We start from the raw sequence: 19189 nt of genomic DNA, 5'->3' as shown, positions 1-19189 counted from the left end.
TGTGCCTGCAACTCGCTGCATCTGGAGGTGTCACGCTGAACTTGGCAAGAGGCCAAAGTGTCTGCACCAAATCTGTCATTGCTAAGTCCCCTGTGTGATGCGAGAACTCAATAGCCTGGGTCTGGAGCCAGTCCAGGACTGTGTGTTGGGTCCACTCCGTGGTATCCCTACCACACAATGGAAAGGAGAAACCCACCGCTGTGTCCAGGGCTGTGTGCTGGGTCCACGTCCTCTTTCTTGCGGCCTCTAGCTGCAAGAAAGAGGAGGTGGACTCGAAAGCTGGCCTCCTCCAAGTCGGAAGAGGAATCACCCAGAAACCGAGTGAAGCTGTAATAGAAGAAATCCCAGCGTCTGCGAATGTTGAAGCTGGTCAAACCTTTGGGGATCGCTGCGAAGGGAAAAGTGAGCACCAAAAAAGGCGGTCTCAGGTGGGGCTGTCCCTCCCGAGCCACACGGCTCGTAGCGAAAGCACTACCAAGAGAACGCCTCGTGGCAGAAGCGTGGTCAGTACCCTGTGTCTGAGGAGGAGTGGCGGAGGGGTCCGGAGACGAGGCTGTGGGCCCCATCGAGGAGAGGGGAGGGGCATGGGGCGAAGGTGGAGATGGGGGGGGGGGGAGGGGGGGAAGTAGGCGGGGCCGGCTGAGGTAGAAGGAGGCGGTGGTGGAGGAATAGAAGTGGACGGGGCCTCCTCAGGCAGGTCCTGCTGAAGGGGGTCGAAACGGTTCCTAGTCAGAACCCAGTGTTGCTGAGCTGCAATACGTCGGCCACCAGGAGGAGCAGTGGGGTGAGCTCTCCCCTGACGGCGGCGGCCAGGCACTACTGCCAACCATCAGCTGGCTGGTCACTGGTCTCTGTCGAAATACCAGCCTGTGTATCCTGTGTACCTAGCTGCTTGGCATGCTCAGCCTTGGGCGGCTGCGCATGCACTGTGGGTCGAGGTCTCCTGCCAAGACAGGCCTTTGCCATATGGCCCATCTGTCTGCAAATGAAACACTGGTTCGGGAGACCTAAATACTCCACACTCTGTCTGATCCATCCCCCACTCACCCTAGGCAGCAGTACCACCTTGGGAGGGAGTGTGTTACGAACCAAAACCCGCATAGTAGGTAGACATGCAGCCTTGGCTACAACTGAAGTTGCCGTGCGTGGAGACTCCAAAACTTTCCCGAACATGGAACCAATCCTGGGTAGAAGGGGATGGTACTCTCGCCTCAGGCCTGCGAAATTAGCAAGTCTGCGTCCTCCTCGAGCACAACTGTAGTAGGGTCAAAACCGTGATGCCAACGTTGGAAGTAAGCTCGAGCTGCTTTGATGCCAAGCGGGCTCATTGAAATCACCTTGCCAAGGCAAGAGCCTTCTGAACAGGAACCGGATTAGCTAATTGCTCATCCCCCACAGGTACGCACAGTTCCATCGCGAAAGATTGCGAGTTTGGAGAGTTTTCTCACATGAAAACTCGTCCAATTCACAAGGGAACTGTCCCATTGCGTGCGGGAGCCCTTGGGACACGCGTAGGGCATGTTCGCTCTGCTAAAAACGATCCGAAACAAGGAATTACAGCCTGCTGTGTTTTTCTGCAGGTTTAGGGTTTCGCACCTAAACTGCAAGGGAACACTAGGGGAGCCTCGTGAGAGCCTTGGGATGCGTGTACAGGCTTTTGGGCACCCGGCAGTGAAAAACAGAGGATTCCAGCACGCTGAATTTCTATGACAGCTCACTAGAAAGCTTCCAGATAGCGAGGGAATCCACCCTAGAAAGGTACTTTTGACCTACAGGGGTTTTTGCGTGGTTATGCTGCCAAAATCAGGTCGGAAACCTACGTTTTCAGCCCTCGCCAGGTTTGGACAGCTTTGTGAAAGCTTGTACTAAGTGGTCGGATCGTCTACCTTTGCTTGAATAAAGAAATATGGGAAAGGGGCGCCAGTCTTTGGGGCCTACATGGTGTCGGTCTCGTGTGCACAGTGACATTCTAGTCGCTAGAAGCCAAGTGTTCTCTTTCCTTCTCAGTGCTTTGTGTAAAGTTGACAGGTAATTGAAATAGTACCGCCCTCTATTATAGTAAGCCATGGCATCGGGTATAAGGAAGCCTAGCATTTAACAAGGTTTCGAGGAAGCATGGCAGCAATAAGGCTTAGCATTTAACAGTCTACAACATAAATCAATGATCTTCTAAGCCTCACTCCAACAATTTGCAAAACAAGAATATGTCACCAAAAGAGCCTCGCGCACAATTGAGAGGCAAGACACATACCACAAAATCATGAGTCCACTTCCACAACCGTGCATGACCTTTGATGGTCACCACAGACTTCATGCACATTTCTCTTTTACGTACATCTGTCAAGAGCTCCTTCAAATTCTTTGTCATTTTTTGGCCATCCAATTTAGCTTGAACTTGAATAACCTCCTTACTGTTAGGACCTTGGTCCCCAGCTTCTACCTGCAAATTTAGTGAAGAATGCTTAGAGTGTGCTGATCCATCTTAAAAAAAACTACTAAAACACCATGTTAAAAAATAGCAAGAATATCATAAGAAGATTGTGTACTCTCAAAAGTACACAGTTATCACATATTGAACACCAAACTTCCATCATCTCAAGCAATTTACAAAAAATTGATGTAAATAAGCACAATATATCATAAAATATCTTCTGAACTTTGCATTGTTGATGGGCACCTGACTTTCAAAAACAGACAACTAAGGCTCGACCAAGACCCCCTTCGCAAACTGTCTTAATTAAACCAACTTTGTTTAGAGAGAGAGGCTCCAAAAAAAGACAGAGGCTCAGTCAACATTATGTCAACGCCTCTATTGTCAAGAAAAACTAGATGTAATAAGGAAGAGATGCTCCACCCTAGAAACTCTATGAGAGGAAATAAGACCAAGCCGGAAGTCAATCACATACGTAGAAATCAAGACCTCAGCTATCCTGTTAAATTTGAAGCTCAAGTGCCAAAGAAAAGATTTGTACGAAAACATAACTACCAAAATAGCCACCCAAACGATCACAGTTCCTTTTTTCAAAAATGAACAATAGCAAAAGATATTAACTAGACAAATAGGATTTTCTTGATAAACATAGAAGCGTGCTAATCAACTTGGTCAATTTGAGCTCACTTTTTGCAGCCTAGAGAATCTATTCCAAGCTCAGCCTGCTTTAAAGCAAAGCACAGCTTGCCCATTGTATAAATTGCGATTTTACAAGGCGACGCACAGGAGCTGCATAAACAAGAGTAGAGGGTGAAGAGATAAATCTCTGTGTGTGTGTGTGTGTGTGTGTGTGTGTGTGTGTGTGTGTGGAGCCAGGGCGATCTCTGGAGGAGCTGACTACTATACTCACACAAACATTACATGATGCAGCAACATAGGCATACCCACACACCCAGCCTGAGCAGAGACGCCGTTCTGGGAGCATGCCCCAGAACAACTGGTATGATGAGGAGTGCCGCGAGACTCTAGAGGGAAGTGCTTTTGGGGGACATCACTCACAGACAGTCACTGATTGACTTCCGGCGCCTAGTGCGGCGGAAGAAGAGGGCATTTTTGGCTCGCCTAGAGCAGGACCTATACCAGCTATTCTTGAGTCAGGACTCACGGGAGGCATGGCGGCTCTTTCATGAGCACTCCCCTCCCCCTGCCATTACCTCTACAGAGGCCTGGGGCCAGTACGCGTCTTCTCTATACACAGTTCCTGGACAGCCGCCCCTTCCCGACCCCCCGGATCCATGTCCTCACACGTGTGCTTTTTTCACCGCCGCTGAGATGGTGAGGAAGGCCATTGAGACAGGATGAGTACTGGGAGAGCATATGATCATGATGGCTTAGTGGCTGAGCACTTCATGCATGCCAGAGATCTACTAGCAGAGCTTCTAGCAGTTATGTTTAACCGTGCCATGTGTGAGGGCTTGCCTGATACTTGGAACCTATCTACTATTGTACCTATCGTCAAGTCAGGAGACCCTATGGAGCCTGGGAATTATCGCACTATCATGATCGTACACACATTGGCACGGTTGTACGCATCCATTTTTGAGCAGCAGCTGAGCAGATGGGCAGAGAGAGAGAGGATACGCGCAACCGGGCAGGCAAGATTCAAGAGAGGTTTTTCTACTCTTGACCATATCTTGACACTCAGAGCCATCATTGAGGAGGGCAGATCACATCGGAGACGGATCTATTGTAGCTTTGTGGACTTCCGCAAAGCATTTCACACAGTACCCAGAGCTAGATTGATGCGCAGATTACAGGAGATGGGAGTACCCACACAGCTCATTTGGGGAGTCATGGCATTATACAGGTCAGAAGTGGGACATGTACGCACCTCAGAGGGCCTATCTACAACGGTTCACTCCACTATTGGGGTGAAGCAGGGCTGCCCGCTCTCTCCTACTCTATTTGGTATGCATGTGGATGAGGTTTCTGACTACATTGAGAGAGATGGTGATAGAGGGGCCCAACTGGCAGGAACATGGATTCCACTATTGTTATATGTTGATGATATTGTGTTGATCTCCGACTCTCCAGAGAGGATGCAACGTCACTTGGATGCTTTGCATAGGTTCGCCTATGAAAGTGGTCTGTCTGTCAACCTTGGTAAAACCAAGGTCATGGTATTTAATACCACCCCATAGTGGGTCAAGAGGTCAGCGTCCACATTCACATACGGCCAGGAGACGGTGAGTATACAGATGCTTACACTTACCTTGGAGTGGTTTTCAGTGGACCAGCATTTTCATTGAGGAGAGCAGCAGAGACTAGACTGACCAGAGCCCATGCAACATTGGGCAGATTGGAGAGGATGTGTTCACATGTTCAGTTTCAAGAGCCTCGGACGAAGCTCTGGCTCTTTGACACTTTGGTGGCTTCTGCATTGCTTTATTGACCTGAGATTTGGGGACCTTCATTGGACCATTACGAGAGGACAGGTCGCACTGATGGATGGGGGGACATGGAGAAGCCACTAGTCTCTATGATCTCGCGGCTCATTAGAGCCAAGGCTTCATGCCACGTGCCATTATCCGGGCAGAGCTAGCTGCCCCCCCACTAGTAGTGGAGGCGCTCACCAAATCCGTCTCCTTCATACACCGCATGTGGGAACTTTCTAGAGACAGATATGCCCACCTTGCACTTGGGTCCTCTCGACACTTAGCCATGCAGGGAGAAGCATGCTGGTATGGGGAGATGACGTCATGGTTCTAGGCACATGGGTTCAACATAGACAGATTGCCCCCCTTCCAGTACTCACTGGATGCACCCTCTCTGACTCTTACACAGTCCGAGATCACCAGGCTCATCTTCCAGGACCTGACTCAGCTAGACACCAAGAGGACATGGATACAGCCAGCACAGGAGTTGGGCACAAAGATGGCTTTCTACAGAGAGCATCTTCTCCAGCTTACAGAGGACGGTTTTGTGACGAGGCTCAGATACATGGACACCCACTTGTCTCATGAGATACGATGTGCTATTGGCCAGATACGCACATCTTCACACCAGCTACGAATCGAGACTGGGAGATACAGTGGAGTACCGGCAGAGGCCAGGACATGCCTCTTGTGTGACATGGAGCCTGAGACAGAGTTGCACTACACATGCCACTGCCCCGTCTACTACGAGATACGTGGCCGCTTCCACTGCTTGTTCAGAGAGGGCTTCGGACCACTCTCCAGAGTCATGCGGTACGAGGATCAGAGATGCTTTGGTTTGGTTTTGCTGGAGCTGCGCAGACACAGAGAGAGCTTGATGAGAGAGAGAGAGCTTGATGAGAGGAGAGCCTAGCCAGTCTCAAAGAGGATCACAGACTTCTTTAGAGCAGACACCGGGCACCCGGAGGAGCTACTACCACAAAAGAGCTCGTCGTCTCACACTAGAGGCACATTGATTGACCGAGTGACCAAGCTAGGGAGATCACGACTGCGGGGACTACACAACATCGACGGAGGCTGCATCAGAGGATTCGGATCACTTTGGCCCGACATGCACGACGCCCGGTCAGGCTATTGACCATGGAGGAGATTGATGAGTTCTGCCAACGACCGATGCTGGATCTTTTGTGATTTAGCCATCCCACATAGCTGCTTAGCTCACACCTAGCGGTTTAGGATTCCCTAGTATTTTATTTTTTCATTTTTTGTTACTTTGACTTTGTATCAGATCCATCACATTGTAACTTTCTGGTCTCATAGGTCACTTTGGCATGTTGAAGACGTTAATATAACATTTCATTTCATTTTCATTTCTCGATATTGACGTAGATTGCGACAGAGGATCCATACCATACTGGCACGACATAGGAGCCGTCCCGGATACTGATGTATATGTATATGATGCATCGACTGTCAGAGAGCTCCATTGTATCAGCTCACCCTTTGTATTCCCTTTGTATCAACTTTCACCCCACCCCTACCCACTATTTTCTTTTCAGTTCTTTGTACTTTTTGTACCCAGACCTGGTATTAGACTCACCATATGTAACCTCTTGGTCTCATAGGTCATTTTGACCTTTTGAAGACGTTAATATTACATTTCATTTCATTTTCATTTACATCTCTCTCTCTGTGTGTGTGTGTGTGTGTGTGTGTGTGTGTGTGTGTGTGTGTGTGTGTGTGTGTTTTCCTCTCTAGCGAGCAAGAAAAGGGGTAGTATTTTGTGTACATGAGAGACCTCAGAAGATGCTCAATGGCCTATCACCCAGAGAAAGTACAAAAGAGGAGTGACTAAACATGAAGGTGGTCTATACGATGAATGTAGAATGAACCACGGTGGGGATGCATAATGCCATGTGATGTGAGCCTGATCCCGACGAAAAAGAACTGACGACCACGCCCATGTGTGAAGAAAAACGCATCGACGCTGCTCCACTGCCCTGGAGGAGCCGGCTGAAGAATCCCACTAACTGCGAAGAGTGTGCAACAGCTCTGTCTATATGTTTGTCAAAATGATGTAGGTAGGGGAGGACTGTGATCCCAGAATGTGGGCACATTGAGCCTTTCACATGTTCCAAAGTGTGATGCTGCATATCCTGGTGAAAACTGTCTCTCGCTAGCAGAAATCCAACTGGTGACCTACATCTGGGATCATCAGTAGAGTGCCCGGTCTATAACCCAAGAGAGTAAGCAAGAAGTCCGGATCTGTCATCAAACCCTGAAAAAAGGTGCATGACCCTGGAAATTGCAAAAGCCATGTAGCTACCCCCTACATCACGAACCCATCATGGATGCCCACTCTAATCAACAAACAACAAACTACCATCCACATTGGCTGTGCAAAAGGACAAACCCAGAAACAGTGCCTCAAAGACTCGGGCTCTGAAATACACCTCTGACAAGTAGTGACTGTCGACCAAGTACCAACAGGCAATCCTGCATGTGCTATCATCCACATGAAAAAACATATCTTGTGGCTGATCTGCAAGGTCCAAATGCATGACCAAAACTGTCTTTGGAAAGCGGGGAGGATGCGATGATCCTGCCATACCTCTGATGACGGTGAGGAGGGTGTCGAGCTGCAAAAGAAGCCTCCTCCCAAGGGAGACAGAGTACTCAAAAAAGGATAGAGACGCTCCATCATCGCTCAAGAAAGTCCACTACCACTCACCAAGATCCCATCCAACTGAACAAGTGGCTTTCCTTGTCAAATCCACAAGTAAAGTAGTGCCTCCTTAGTATTGAAAACAGGGTCAACACATGACCTCCTCTAGAAAGAGCCTACCACTCGGATGGGTTGCCAATGGGCAGTCAACTGCTAATTAGGTGAACCCTCACCTTGAAACTGCAGTCTGATGTGATGTCCATGATGGCCAGTCTCTGCAATGCTAAAGACGGGAGTCCCCTTTTGAGCAACAATCGGGTCTCCCGAGTAAGGAACGAAGTACACACACAATCAGTGATGAGAAGGTAAAAGAGTCTGCCTCCCGATGAGGGCGTGTCAGTCGGGTGGAATAGCCTCATCAATCTCTCTCATATGGGCAGCCACCCCTCTGTGGATCCCGTAGGTAGCTCCAATCTCCTGTGCCCCAACAAAGAAAGCATCTGACCAACGATGGAAAGAGCCTGCTGGCTCGTCATCCCATCTAGCCCAGTCAATGTGTGTCCTCTTGCCTAGCTAACGGCCTTCTGAATTTGTCACATGCATTCCATATAATTGGCTGCCTCGCTACCTCCTCGACACACGAAGGCGGGTGGCAAATCAAAGCAAGACGTAATTCCTTCCAAATCCTAAGCAAGGAGCACAGAAATGATAAATGAGACGTATCTACTATCCAGGCCCCAAACACCTATAGTATCTAGAGATCCAAACGAGAAGAGGTATGTGACAAAGCGTGGTGCAGAAACTGCTTCCAAGGCTCTGTCCCTGGAAACAATCCGCATACTATGAGCTTCCCAAGCAATGCCTTGCTTTGCATCTCTGGATCAATAATCCCCATTCCTCTCTCAGGAGTCAGCCAACGCAGGGAAAGACAAAGCTACGGCTGAATCAGAAAAGGGACCAGCAAAGAAATGGAAAAGACGTTTTCCTCGCAAGTCAGAAGAGCAAAAGAAGGTCCTTAGGACAGAGAACAAATGCTTTATATGTGAGCAGCCTGGCCACATTGCTTACAATTGTCCTACAAAGAAAAGGCCAGCTGATTCTGATAACAAGGAAGACAAGAAAGGAAAGAAGCCCATGGCTGGTCTAGTGCCAGATATGGTGGGCGACAAGCCAAATTCAGATGCAAGTGAGCTTTGCAGAGCATGGGGAAAGGTCAGGGATCAAACAGTGCTTATCTTCTTTGATCCAGGTGCCAAAGCCAACTTCATTTCCCCAGAATTGGCTTCAAAGTTGGGAATCAGGCCTGAAGAGATGGGGTATACAGCAGAGGCAGGTTTGGCATGTCCTGGCCATACAGAGGCTGTGACGCCCATCATTGGAAAGTTGCGTCTACATATCAAGTCCTATGTAGATGCTGAAGAATTTTATATCATGCCACTGGACGGATGTGATGTGTTGTTAGGTATTCCTTGGTTATTTCGTGTACAGGGAATCATGGATGCCTACAACAAAAAGATCACTGTATAGAGGAGGGGAAAGACTCACATTCTGGATGTAAAGCTTAAAGGGGAGTCTATTCCTACTGTATCAGCTTCTGCTATTACTTCTGTAATGAAAAAGCATCTTTCTGCGTACTTGGTTTTTGCACGTGAAGTGTCAGATTGTGATGAATCAAATTTATCTATGCTAGATAAAGAAAGGTCAATGTTTTTACAACAGTATAGTGACTGTTTTTCCGATTCATTACCGTCTCAATTACCGCCAGAGAGGCCCGAGGACCATGCGATAGATTTGGTGCCAGGCAGTAGCCCACCAAATAAGCCTCCGTACAGGGTTAGTGCGGCTCAGCAGAAAGAGATAATGGGCAAAGTACAGGAGTTGTTAGAAAAGGGGCTGATTCAGCCCAGTTCATCTCCATTCTGTTCTCCAGTGTTGTTGGTGCAGAAAAAGGATGGCTCATGGCGTATGTGCATCGACTACCGTGCACTGAACAAGAATACCATCAAGAATAGGTTCCCTATACCTAGAATTGATGATATTATGGACAAATTAGAAGGAGCAGCTATGTTTAGCAGGATAGATCTAAAGAGTGGGTACCATCAGATCCGCATTAGATCAGAGGATGTGCACAAGACTGCTTTTAGAACGACGTTTGGCCTTTACGAATTTTTAGTGATGCCCTTTGGTCTCACAAATGCTCCTGCTACGTTCAATAGGATGATGGACAGAATTTTCTGTCCACACCAGCAGTTTGTTGGTACATTCTTTGATGACATGATAGTCTACTCAAAGAATGAAGAGGAGCATAGGCATCACTTGGCCATTGTGTTCAAAGAGCTACGCAGTCATAGGTTGCTCATCAATGCAAAGAAAAGTGAGTTCTTTCTGGAAGAGATTCACTTTCTGGGACACATTGTCTCAAAGGATGGTGTCAGAATGGATCCTGCAAAAGTTGAAGCGATCAAGTCATGGCCAAATTTGAAGACGGTGCATGATGTCCGAAGCTTTTTGGGACTATGCTCCTATTACAGAAGGTTTATCCGAAATTTCACTGAGATTGCTTCTCCTTTACATGCTCTTCAAAAGAAGGCAGTCACTTTTAGATGGACACAGAAAGAGATTTCAGCTTTTAATCTCTTAAAGGAAAAGATGACTTCAGATCCAGTCATTGTGTTGCCAGATCTTAGGAAGTCATTTGTGGTCCAGTGTGATGCCTGCGGTAGTAGCATTGGTGCTGTGCTAATGCAAGATGGCAGGGTAGTAGCCTATGAGAGCAGAATTTTACAAGGGCCAGAGATGACCATGCAGGTCTATGAGAAAGAGTTACTGGCTGTGATTCATGCGCTCTTAAGCTGGAAACACTACCTGCTAGGTGCAGACTTTGTTGTCCAAACGGACCATCAGACCTTGCGATACTTCTTGACACAGACAAAGTTATCTGAGAAGCATATGCGATGGGCAAATATATTGTCCATGTTCCATTGTCAGATTGTGCATGTGGAAGGCAAGAAGAACGTTGTGGCTGATGCCTTGTCAAGGAAGCCACAAATTTCAGCTGTGTCGATTCCTTATCATCATGAACTTGATGATATGAGAGAACAGTATGCAAATGATGAAGATTTTGCAAGGGTCTTCGAGCAACTAATGGATGGACAATGCCATGAACACTATCTTCTTAAAGATGGGTTCATGATGATGCATGGCAAATTGTGTGTCACAAAGCCATTGCGACGCAAAGTTATGGAAGAGAGTCATGTCCCACCGTATGCAGGGCATCGTGGTATCGATGCTACAGTTAAAGCGGTTGAGACATTCTTCTATTGGCCTACATTGAGAAGGGATGTGGATGCCTTTGTGCGAGAATGCCTAATATGCCAAAAGGTCAAGTTTGACAGGCAAAAGGCACCAGGGTTATTGCAACCACTACCTATTCCAGATAAACCATGGGAAAGTGTTGCTATGGATTTTATCTTTGATCTTCCGAGAACGCAGACAGGAAACGATGGTATTTGGACCATTATTTGCAGATTCAGCAAACAGGCTCATTTTATTCCTGTCAGGAAGAAGATAAAGCCAGATCAGATGGCACGCTTGTTTATGAGCAATATTTTCAAGTATCATGGCATGCCACAGTCGATTGTTAGCAACCGTGATCCACGCATGACAAGTTTGTTCTGGAGAGGCTTGTTTGAGAATATGGGCACCACGCTCAAATTCTCTTCGTCATTTCATCCTCAAACAGATGGGCAGTCAGAAGAGGCAAATTCTACTGTCCTAGATCTGCTGAAGTGCTATGTGTCAGAGCATAAAGGAAAGTGGGAGCAGTATTTTCCATTGGTGGAGTATGCATACAATAATACAGTGCATTCATCAACTGGCAAGGCACCCTTTGAGATAGTTGAAGGTGGCAAGAAAGTTCCTCACATGCTGCATACAAAGGACAAGATATTTGAAGCAGATAAGTATGTTCAGGACATGGATGAAATGTACAAGAAGGTCAAAGTGGCCTTAGAAAGGACTCAGGCAAAGCAAAAGAAAGCAGCTGATCGTCACCGTCGTGAAGTGGTATATTCACTTGGTGATTGGGTGCTTTTACGCTTTGAAAAGGCAAGGTTAAAGAAGATGAAGGGCAAGGAAAGACTGTTTCCAAAGCTCAGCATGCGTTACTATGGGCCTTTTCAAGTATGCGACATAATCAGTGATGTTGCATATAGGCTGAAATTGCCTGACAGTTGGAAGATTCACAATGCGTTTCATGTGAGTCTTCTCAGACCCTATGTGGGTGATGTGCCAGAAGATATGCCAACTGAAGATCAGCCGGAAGTCGAGGAACTTGGCGAGATCTTGGTCCCTAAACTGATTTTGGCACACAAAGAAAGGAAAGTGAAAGGCAAGGTTGCTAGGCGTTACTTGGTAAAGTTCAGAAACTATCCACCAATGGATGCTAAGTGGATGGAAGAAGGTGAACTTGCAGAGTCACCAACTGTGTTATCACTTTACCTGGAAGCCTTCGATTTGCAACCTACCTTGACCCCTTGAGTTTCAAAGCTACATGGATTGTCAGTGTGACAATGACAATGCTATTTTGGGACCTGAAAATGTCTTCGCGTCATTACGTGCAGTTTGACATGGGGATCATTTTGTTACTCTGTGGCCAAGTCAACAGAGGCTGCAGGTGAGATATTTTTAGACCCGAGGGTCTAAAGCGGGAAAATGCACAAATGAGTGACACTTGGCACTCTGAGGCCAGTTTACTACTTATAGAGAAGGCAAAAACGTGATTTATAGCTGGGAGGCTCATTTTGCAAGTCTCTGTCACAGGTTAAGAGCTATGGAGTGCTTGCTTTCCCTCTTATGCACAGTGCGGTGCCAGGAGTGATGCCCTGCACGCTACGCACTGCCCTCTCTCTCCCCTTTGGCAGTATGTTATGCCCCTCTAGTGGGCTCTTCATTTGACCAATGTACAGTTGTGTGGGTTCATGCGCGATTGCCGAGGCAAGAGCCTCTTGCACAGGTACTGGATTAGCTAGCGGCTAATCCCCCCGCAGGTACAGGTGAATTCGGAGAGGTTTCACGCCAGAAATCTCGTCTGATTCAAAGGGCAAGTAGCCCTACAGGTGCGGGAGCTCGAGGACTTGCTACGGATGCGACCGGCACGCGAAACGGAGCCCGAAACAGTGAATTACAGCCTGCTGTGTATTTTTGCAGGTTTAGGGTTTTGGCCCTAAACGGACCCTAATACCCCCAGGAGGTTCGGGGACGCAAGGGGACCAATGAACAGGTGATCTGGCGCATTTTCAGGGCTGAAAACAGAGAATTCAGCGTGCTGCAGATTCTCGCCAGGTTTTGCAAAGTGCCCGTATGCGTCGGGAAAGTCATTTAATGCGTGGGAATACTGACCGTGAAGGGTTCTAGTACAGTTATGCTGCCGAAATCGGGCTGGAACAGTGGAAATTCAGCCGAGATTGTGCGGGGCAGCTTGTAGGGAACCACAGCGTTTATTCCCTCTTTTGAACAATAAAGAAATACCGAAAGGGGCGCCTAAGTTAGGGACCAATCTGGTGTCCGTCTACTCATACAGGTGCAATCTAGCAGCCTGTATCCCTCTCCCCTTTGTTGTGTCTTGAAAGTACAGGTAAAATAGATGACTAATAATGGGTGAAAGCTAAATCAAGGTTTAAAGTAAAGTCTACCGCCCTTTTTGGATTGAACAGGCCGGTTACAATATAACAGCCCCTAAACTTACACGAAACCAATTCCCCTGCTGGAACTCGCTTCTACTGGCGTATACCCTCTGATTCCTGTCCAAAAACAGTAAATTTAGCACGCTATATTTACTGGTTTTTGCCATGTTTTCAGCCCCAAACAGTCCCCTAACTGTCCTCTGCCAGTGGGGCACGATTCCCAAAGGTTCTGGCATCCGTATGGCTGAAAAACAGTAAAATTACAGCGCATACACAACGCTGATTTTGCACGTGTATGGTGAGGTTATGACCCTCACCAGTGCCTGCTTTGGAGTAGCAGCTAGCTACCCTTGTTCCTGCTCAAGGAGGCTCTTGCCTCAGCACAAAAGCATGAACCCACACAGCTGTACATTAGTCAAATGAGGAGCCCTCTTGTGGGGCATCACATAACTGCACGTAGGGGAGAGAGAGAGCAGTGTGTAGTGTGCAGGGCATCACTCCTAGCACCACACTGTACATGAGAGGGAAAGGAAGCACTCCATAGCTCTTAACCTATGACAAAAGCTGAAATGAGGCCTCTCCCAGCTTAAAAATCAGCGCCCATTTTCTCCAAGGAGAAAGTTCATGAAAAATCGACACTTGGCGCATTTACAAGCATTTGTCCGTTTCGGGTTCGCCGCTTAAAAATATCCTGACCGGTTGCCCACTTGACTTCGCGGCAGAGTTGTAAAATGTTCCCCTAGTCATACCGGAGGTAATGACGCGAACACATTTCACGGCCCAAAATAGCAGTTCCCTAAATTTTAGGAGATGCTTTCGTTGGGCTCCCACTGGTCTTTTGACCATCTATCCTCATTGGGACCGCATCCAAAAGTGCAATGTGGCCCAACTGTCGGATACTTTTTGTTGGTAGTCCCACCTTGACTTTACGCCTTAATTGAGTTCACTTCCTAGTATCCACCAACTTGCTAAGTGCGACGGGGGGACCTATATGATCTTGCTCTGAGCCTAGACATCCTATTACCATACGAATTCAAGTGCTGACCACTACCCATCTGCGGGTGAAACTACCGTTCACATTGGCCATGCAATGTCCGACAGTTTGCTACTTCAAGAAAAGGGTCTCAAAAACAAAACAAAACCCCTTGGAAAGAAACCAACAACTAAAGTTAGCAGTTGCCACGTCCTCGTGACATAGTTAACAGTTGCCACGTCCCCGTGACACCAACCTTCACAGATGTGAGCAGGCTTTGGAGACCTTCTATTGTGCATCGGGCGCACTGATCAACTGGAGAAAGACAGTGGCTTTCTCAATTGGTAGTGCTCCTGTGCCAGATTGGATGCCAGGAGAGGGTTTCAGGTGGATTCCCCCAGGGACTGCAGTTCGGGACTTGGGTTGTCAGGTTGGTTTGGACTTGCCTCCCGAGCAGCAGATTGCTCCCCTTCTCCTGTCTATTAGGACAAAGTTGTTACATTGGAGCTCAGAACGACTTTCTCTGGCTAGCAGAGTAGTAGTTGCCAACCAGGTGTTGTTGGCGACTATGTGGTACATCACTTCCTGTTGGATCTTCTCGAGTTTTTGTATCAGCCAGGTAGAGAGGCTGATCAGGAACTTCCTTTGGTCAGGACGTGACACTCAGATAGCCCGAGCCAAGGTGGCTTGGCAAGTCATCACGCTTCCTTGTTCTCAGGGAGGGCTTGGGATCATTGATCCAGCACAGCAGAGCAGAGCCCTTCTTGGGAAGTTCAGCGTCAGAGGACTTCTTCCAGGTGAGGAGCCTTGGAAGGAGTTCTTGTTACAGCGGCTTCGTGCCAGGGTGCCTCAGTCAAGAGGCCCTTGGCAACCTTCGACCAGATGGATCTTTACAGAGATGCACAGAGTTGGTTTGAGCAGGAGACTGGAGGACCGCTTCGCCGTGAGTTTGCTTCGATCTTGGGAGCTCTTACGGCGCGGCCTTGAGAAGAGACAGCCGACGTGCACGGAGTACTACCTACGGTAGCCCCTCGTCTGGAACCCCATGGTTAGCACTTAGAGAGGCCACTTGGTTGGTAGTCGGCCTCATGTTTCCTGGGGTCCCATGGCAGTAGGTCCAGCACGCTCTCTAGGTGACTGGCTAGAGTTCACAGGTTTGTCAGAGGAGGTGCAAGGGCTCCAACTACAGGGCATGAGAGGGGTGCAAAGCATGTGTCAGGACATCTCAGAGTGAGTTCCACCTGAGTGGCTCACGCCTCTTGAGCCAGTAGCACCCCGGTGGATGGGAGCCTTCACACGACTGGAGGTTCTCATCTCAGTCAGGGCCTGCTCAGAGACTGTCCCACCCCTATTCTTCGAGCTTCATGGTGGGGGACGACTACAGCGAGTTGAAGTAGAGGCCCCGCAGGTAGCAGAGTGTTGTTTTCAGAGGATCCGAGTAGTGGGCATCTGTGGGAGGACTTGCGTCATAGACCCTGACCCAACAGCTCTGAGACTGGACACTGGAGGCTGTGGGCTTGGGAGTGTTGTCCACTGGCACGAGTACAATGGGATCCTGGTGAGTGGCTCTGGAGGGACCCCTTCTCTTCTGTAGACCACCCAGGAGTCCCGTTCTTTCAGTACACTGTTCGACTGGGACGTCATATACTAGAAGCACAAAGAGAGGCCCGCCCCGCCGCAGCATGTCATTGGCAGGAGGAGGGTCTCATAGTCGAGTTCTTGACAGCCTTTTGGGAGAGGTTGTGGGACTCCAGACAGCCGAGGCGAGTCACCTTGTTTCAGTGGGCTGGTCGCACACAAAGCTACAACAGTAGGGAGCTGGCTAGTGCATAGTGGTCTCTCGACCGCATGTGCAGCTTGTGACCATTTGGTGGAGAGTCAGCGTCACTGTCTTTGGGACTGTCCCTCGGCCCAGCAGGTATGGCTACGAGTTCTTCGAATGATGCATGCTCTCTCCACGGCTCGACAGTACACTTGGGGGGCAGCGGCTTGGTCCACCCTCACGGGCCCGGCACTTCAGTTTGAGCTATCTTCCACCAACAGGATGATAGTGATGCAGGAGAGGCGACCTACACTCCAGCCTGCTACAGAGCTTACTCCACAGGAGTGGTGCAGTGAGAGAGAGGAGTGTTGGGAGCTCATCAATGGCCTGACACTTTGGTTCATCTGGTGGGCCCGCTGTTTCCGCATCTTTGAGGCTCGCTTTGTGCCACCAGTAGAGACTGTTCGTGACTTTTGGCTAGAGATGATCCATACTCTCAGAGGACAGCTTGAGGGACTACAGGGAAGCTCCGACTGCATGCGGGAGTGCCGCGAGGCTTTCCTTCGACTCTGACGCCCTGGGCCTTTCTACACCATAGTCCAGGGTGTGCTCAGATGGCACTGCCGACCACCTGTGTGGCTCTTCCCTCCTCCCATCTCTTGATTTAACCTCATTGTATATATGCTGTTTTTTCATTGGGAGAGTCTCCCCATCATGTTTGTTGTAGCCCTCTCTTGCAGAGGTGGTTGTAGCCCTATGGGCAGTTTTCATTAACTAATAGAAGGATCTTTTTCTCGAAAAAAAAAATGTTGTATTTCATCTTTCTCTACATGTCTCTAACAATACACACATGAAAAGCGCATGTTTTCAATTCAATTAAGGAAATTTCCAATTCAGTGCACATATGTTGATAAAGTGATTTCCGCAAAATACTGTCAACCTATCAGTATCCCTAAAATCTCAAAGAAAAATTACTGACTTATTCAATGTAGGCAACCTGTGACAAAGGAGTAGAGAGGCTCCCCTCTTGTGCAGTCCGCACTACACCAGATTCAACATGCTGATTCATCGGTAACTTTTGGTATGGACACTACTAATAGTCCAAAAGCTTCAAGGTACAGCTCTCTCTAAAGAGAATTCGTGAGGTTCTCCTCCTCCATCCACTTTGCAATAAGGGACAAAAAGTACCCTTACCAAGTTATTTAGTGGACCTAGCTTAACTCCTTGTTCTTTTTTTGTGCCTTGTGACCTGTTGATAGCCATGCTGGCCTCCTTGTACTTGGCACCTCAATCTGGATCTTGCGGAATTCTCTGATCTATCAATTGATCCCCCTTACTTTCTTTCCTTGTGCCTTGGGACCTGTGGGTAGCCTCGTTGACCTCTCCTGTCTGCTGGCACGTCAATCTCAATCATCGGAACCCTGAGATGCACTATTATTTATCCCCTTTCTTCTCCGGAATCCTCTAATGAACTTGCATCTGATCCCTTAGTTCGTCAGAACCCTCGGATGCACTACCATCTGATTTCCTCACTGCTATGGAATCCTGCTATGAGTTGTCATCCGGTTCCCCCGATTCAATCTCTGAATCGGAAAGATTCTTGCCCTGTTGAGGTGGATATTGTCCTGTTTGTAGCAATGAGCCGGCATGCATTCCAAATCCTTGCTTAGCATGTCCCACAACTTACAAGTCTCTGACTTTTGTTCCAAACAAAACTGTCGAACCTCTTTTGGCAAACCACAACAAAATCGCTCAATATGGTCCCTCAAGTAATTTTCACACTGGCAAATAAGTATCCCAAAACCTCTGGCAATAGTCATCCAACGTGTCTTTCCTAATCATCCTCAAATGATGCCAAGCCGTGATGACATCTTCATATTCGTCTGATATCCAAGTTAACATGAAAATTTTCTTGAATTGTACCCACATCGTAGGTGCTTCTCTGCGTAGCAACAAAGTAGAACACCATGTCTCTGCATCTCCTTTCAAGTAATATGCCACCCTTCACACCTTGGAGTGTTCCGGGATCCCACCTCATGAAAAGGCGACATCAAACTGCTGGATAAACTCAAGGGCTCAATGGGCGTCCTCATAGCTTAAAAATGTATCAAACTTGACGGCCTGACCCCCTTACTTGAACTCCTTGGTTTTCTTGCTCGTTTGTTCGTTGTCAAAAGAGGACGAGCTCTCCTCCTCCGAACTGCTAGATAGCCTCCCATGCCTTCTAGACTGTTTCAAAAATCTGCTTTTCTTGCTTTTTCTCCACTTCTTCCGTCTTTTCTCATCCTCACTGGAACTAGAGGACGACGAATTGTCCGAACTCTCTGAAGACGAAGAAAATTCCTCAAAACAAGGACGCTTCTTGGATTTGCTTGCCACTTCGAAAGTCGACTTCCTTCCCAAATAACCGGGGAAATCCACCAATTTCCTCTTCTTCCGAGAGTACTTCAAGCCCTTTCTTAACTGATTCATCTTCCGTTCAAGAGCTCTATCCAGCTCTTTCTGCGAGTACAGTTTCCATACCTTCTTGAGAGGAGAATCCACGGCCTTTCGCCATCTCGAGTGAATCTCATCAATTGGGTAATCCTTCAGATGCTTTACATATTTCGGGTTATGAGAGTACTTCATCAATCTTTTTACGCACTTGTCAACCTACAGTTGACATTTGTACTCCGCTCTTGCAAAATTCCTCGCCGGAAATTTGCCTAACTCTCCGTTGTTTTCTTCAGTTCCCGCCCTGGGTTTCAACTTTTCTTCATCTTCTCGCTGAAAGGTGTTGTCTTTGTCAGGTTCTCGTAGCCAATGTGTGCTGCAAAAGGGATCGGATCCTCAGTAGAAGAAGAATCTTTTTGAGCTCTAATACCACTATTAAAGGCTTGGACACTCCAAGCGAGAAATCAATAGCAACACATGAACAGAAACTACAAAATCACTAAACTTTAAGAGAGAGAGGACACGGTACAGCGGAGTTCCACGCCAAGTGCAATGGCCCCAAGGACTTGCGCCCCTTTCCGTATTTCTTTATTATTGAGTCATCAAGTTAGAACTCCCGAGGATCCTCTGCTCTCAAACTCTATGCCAAGATGCTCCACAGAGTAACGCCCCAAGGACGCTTTTAAAGTGTACAAGGGATGCCTAAAAGCAGAGCCCAAAAGCACTTTACTCAAAAGCACTAAACCCCAAAAGCATCTGCTCTCAAAAGCTAGCGTTGGGAACTGCTAAAAGCTGCCAATGAAATC

The 19189-nt window shown here is 47.9% G+C and overlaps 1 protein-coding gene across 3 annotated transcripts in view; it reads right to left on the bottom strand.

Annotated features, from left to right (window-relative positions):
- Positions 1 to 19189, bottom strand: part of LOC147449916 (uncharacterized) — a 76579-nt gene that overhangs the window by 53271 nt on the left and 4119 nt on the right. For all 3 annotated transcript variants that reach the window (XR_015189564.1, XM_086522735.1, XM_086522734.1), the window contains exon 2: positions 2252 to 2440. Coding sequence is in view for 2 of the 3 variants with exons in the window: in XM_086522735.1 (XP_086378861.1) it covers positions 2252 to 2440 (189 nt within the window). In the remaining variant the exon portion in view is untranslated. The remainder of the gene's footprint in view (positions 1 to 2251; positions 2441 to 19189) is intronic.

The sequence above is a fragment of the Adiantum capillus-veneris genome, chromosome 10, assembly GCF_014529385.1.
Source record: "Adiantum capillus-veneris isolate H3 chromosome 10, ASM1452938v2, whole genome shotgun sequence".
Taxonomy (NCBI): Eukaryota; Viridiplantae; Streptophyta; class Polypodiopsida; order Polypodiales; family Pteridaceae; genus Adiantum; species Adiantum capillus-veneris.
Note: the sequence above shows the minus strand (reverse complement) of the source record. Positions and strands in the feature narration are given on the sequence as shown.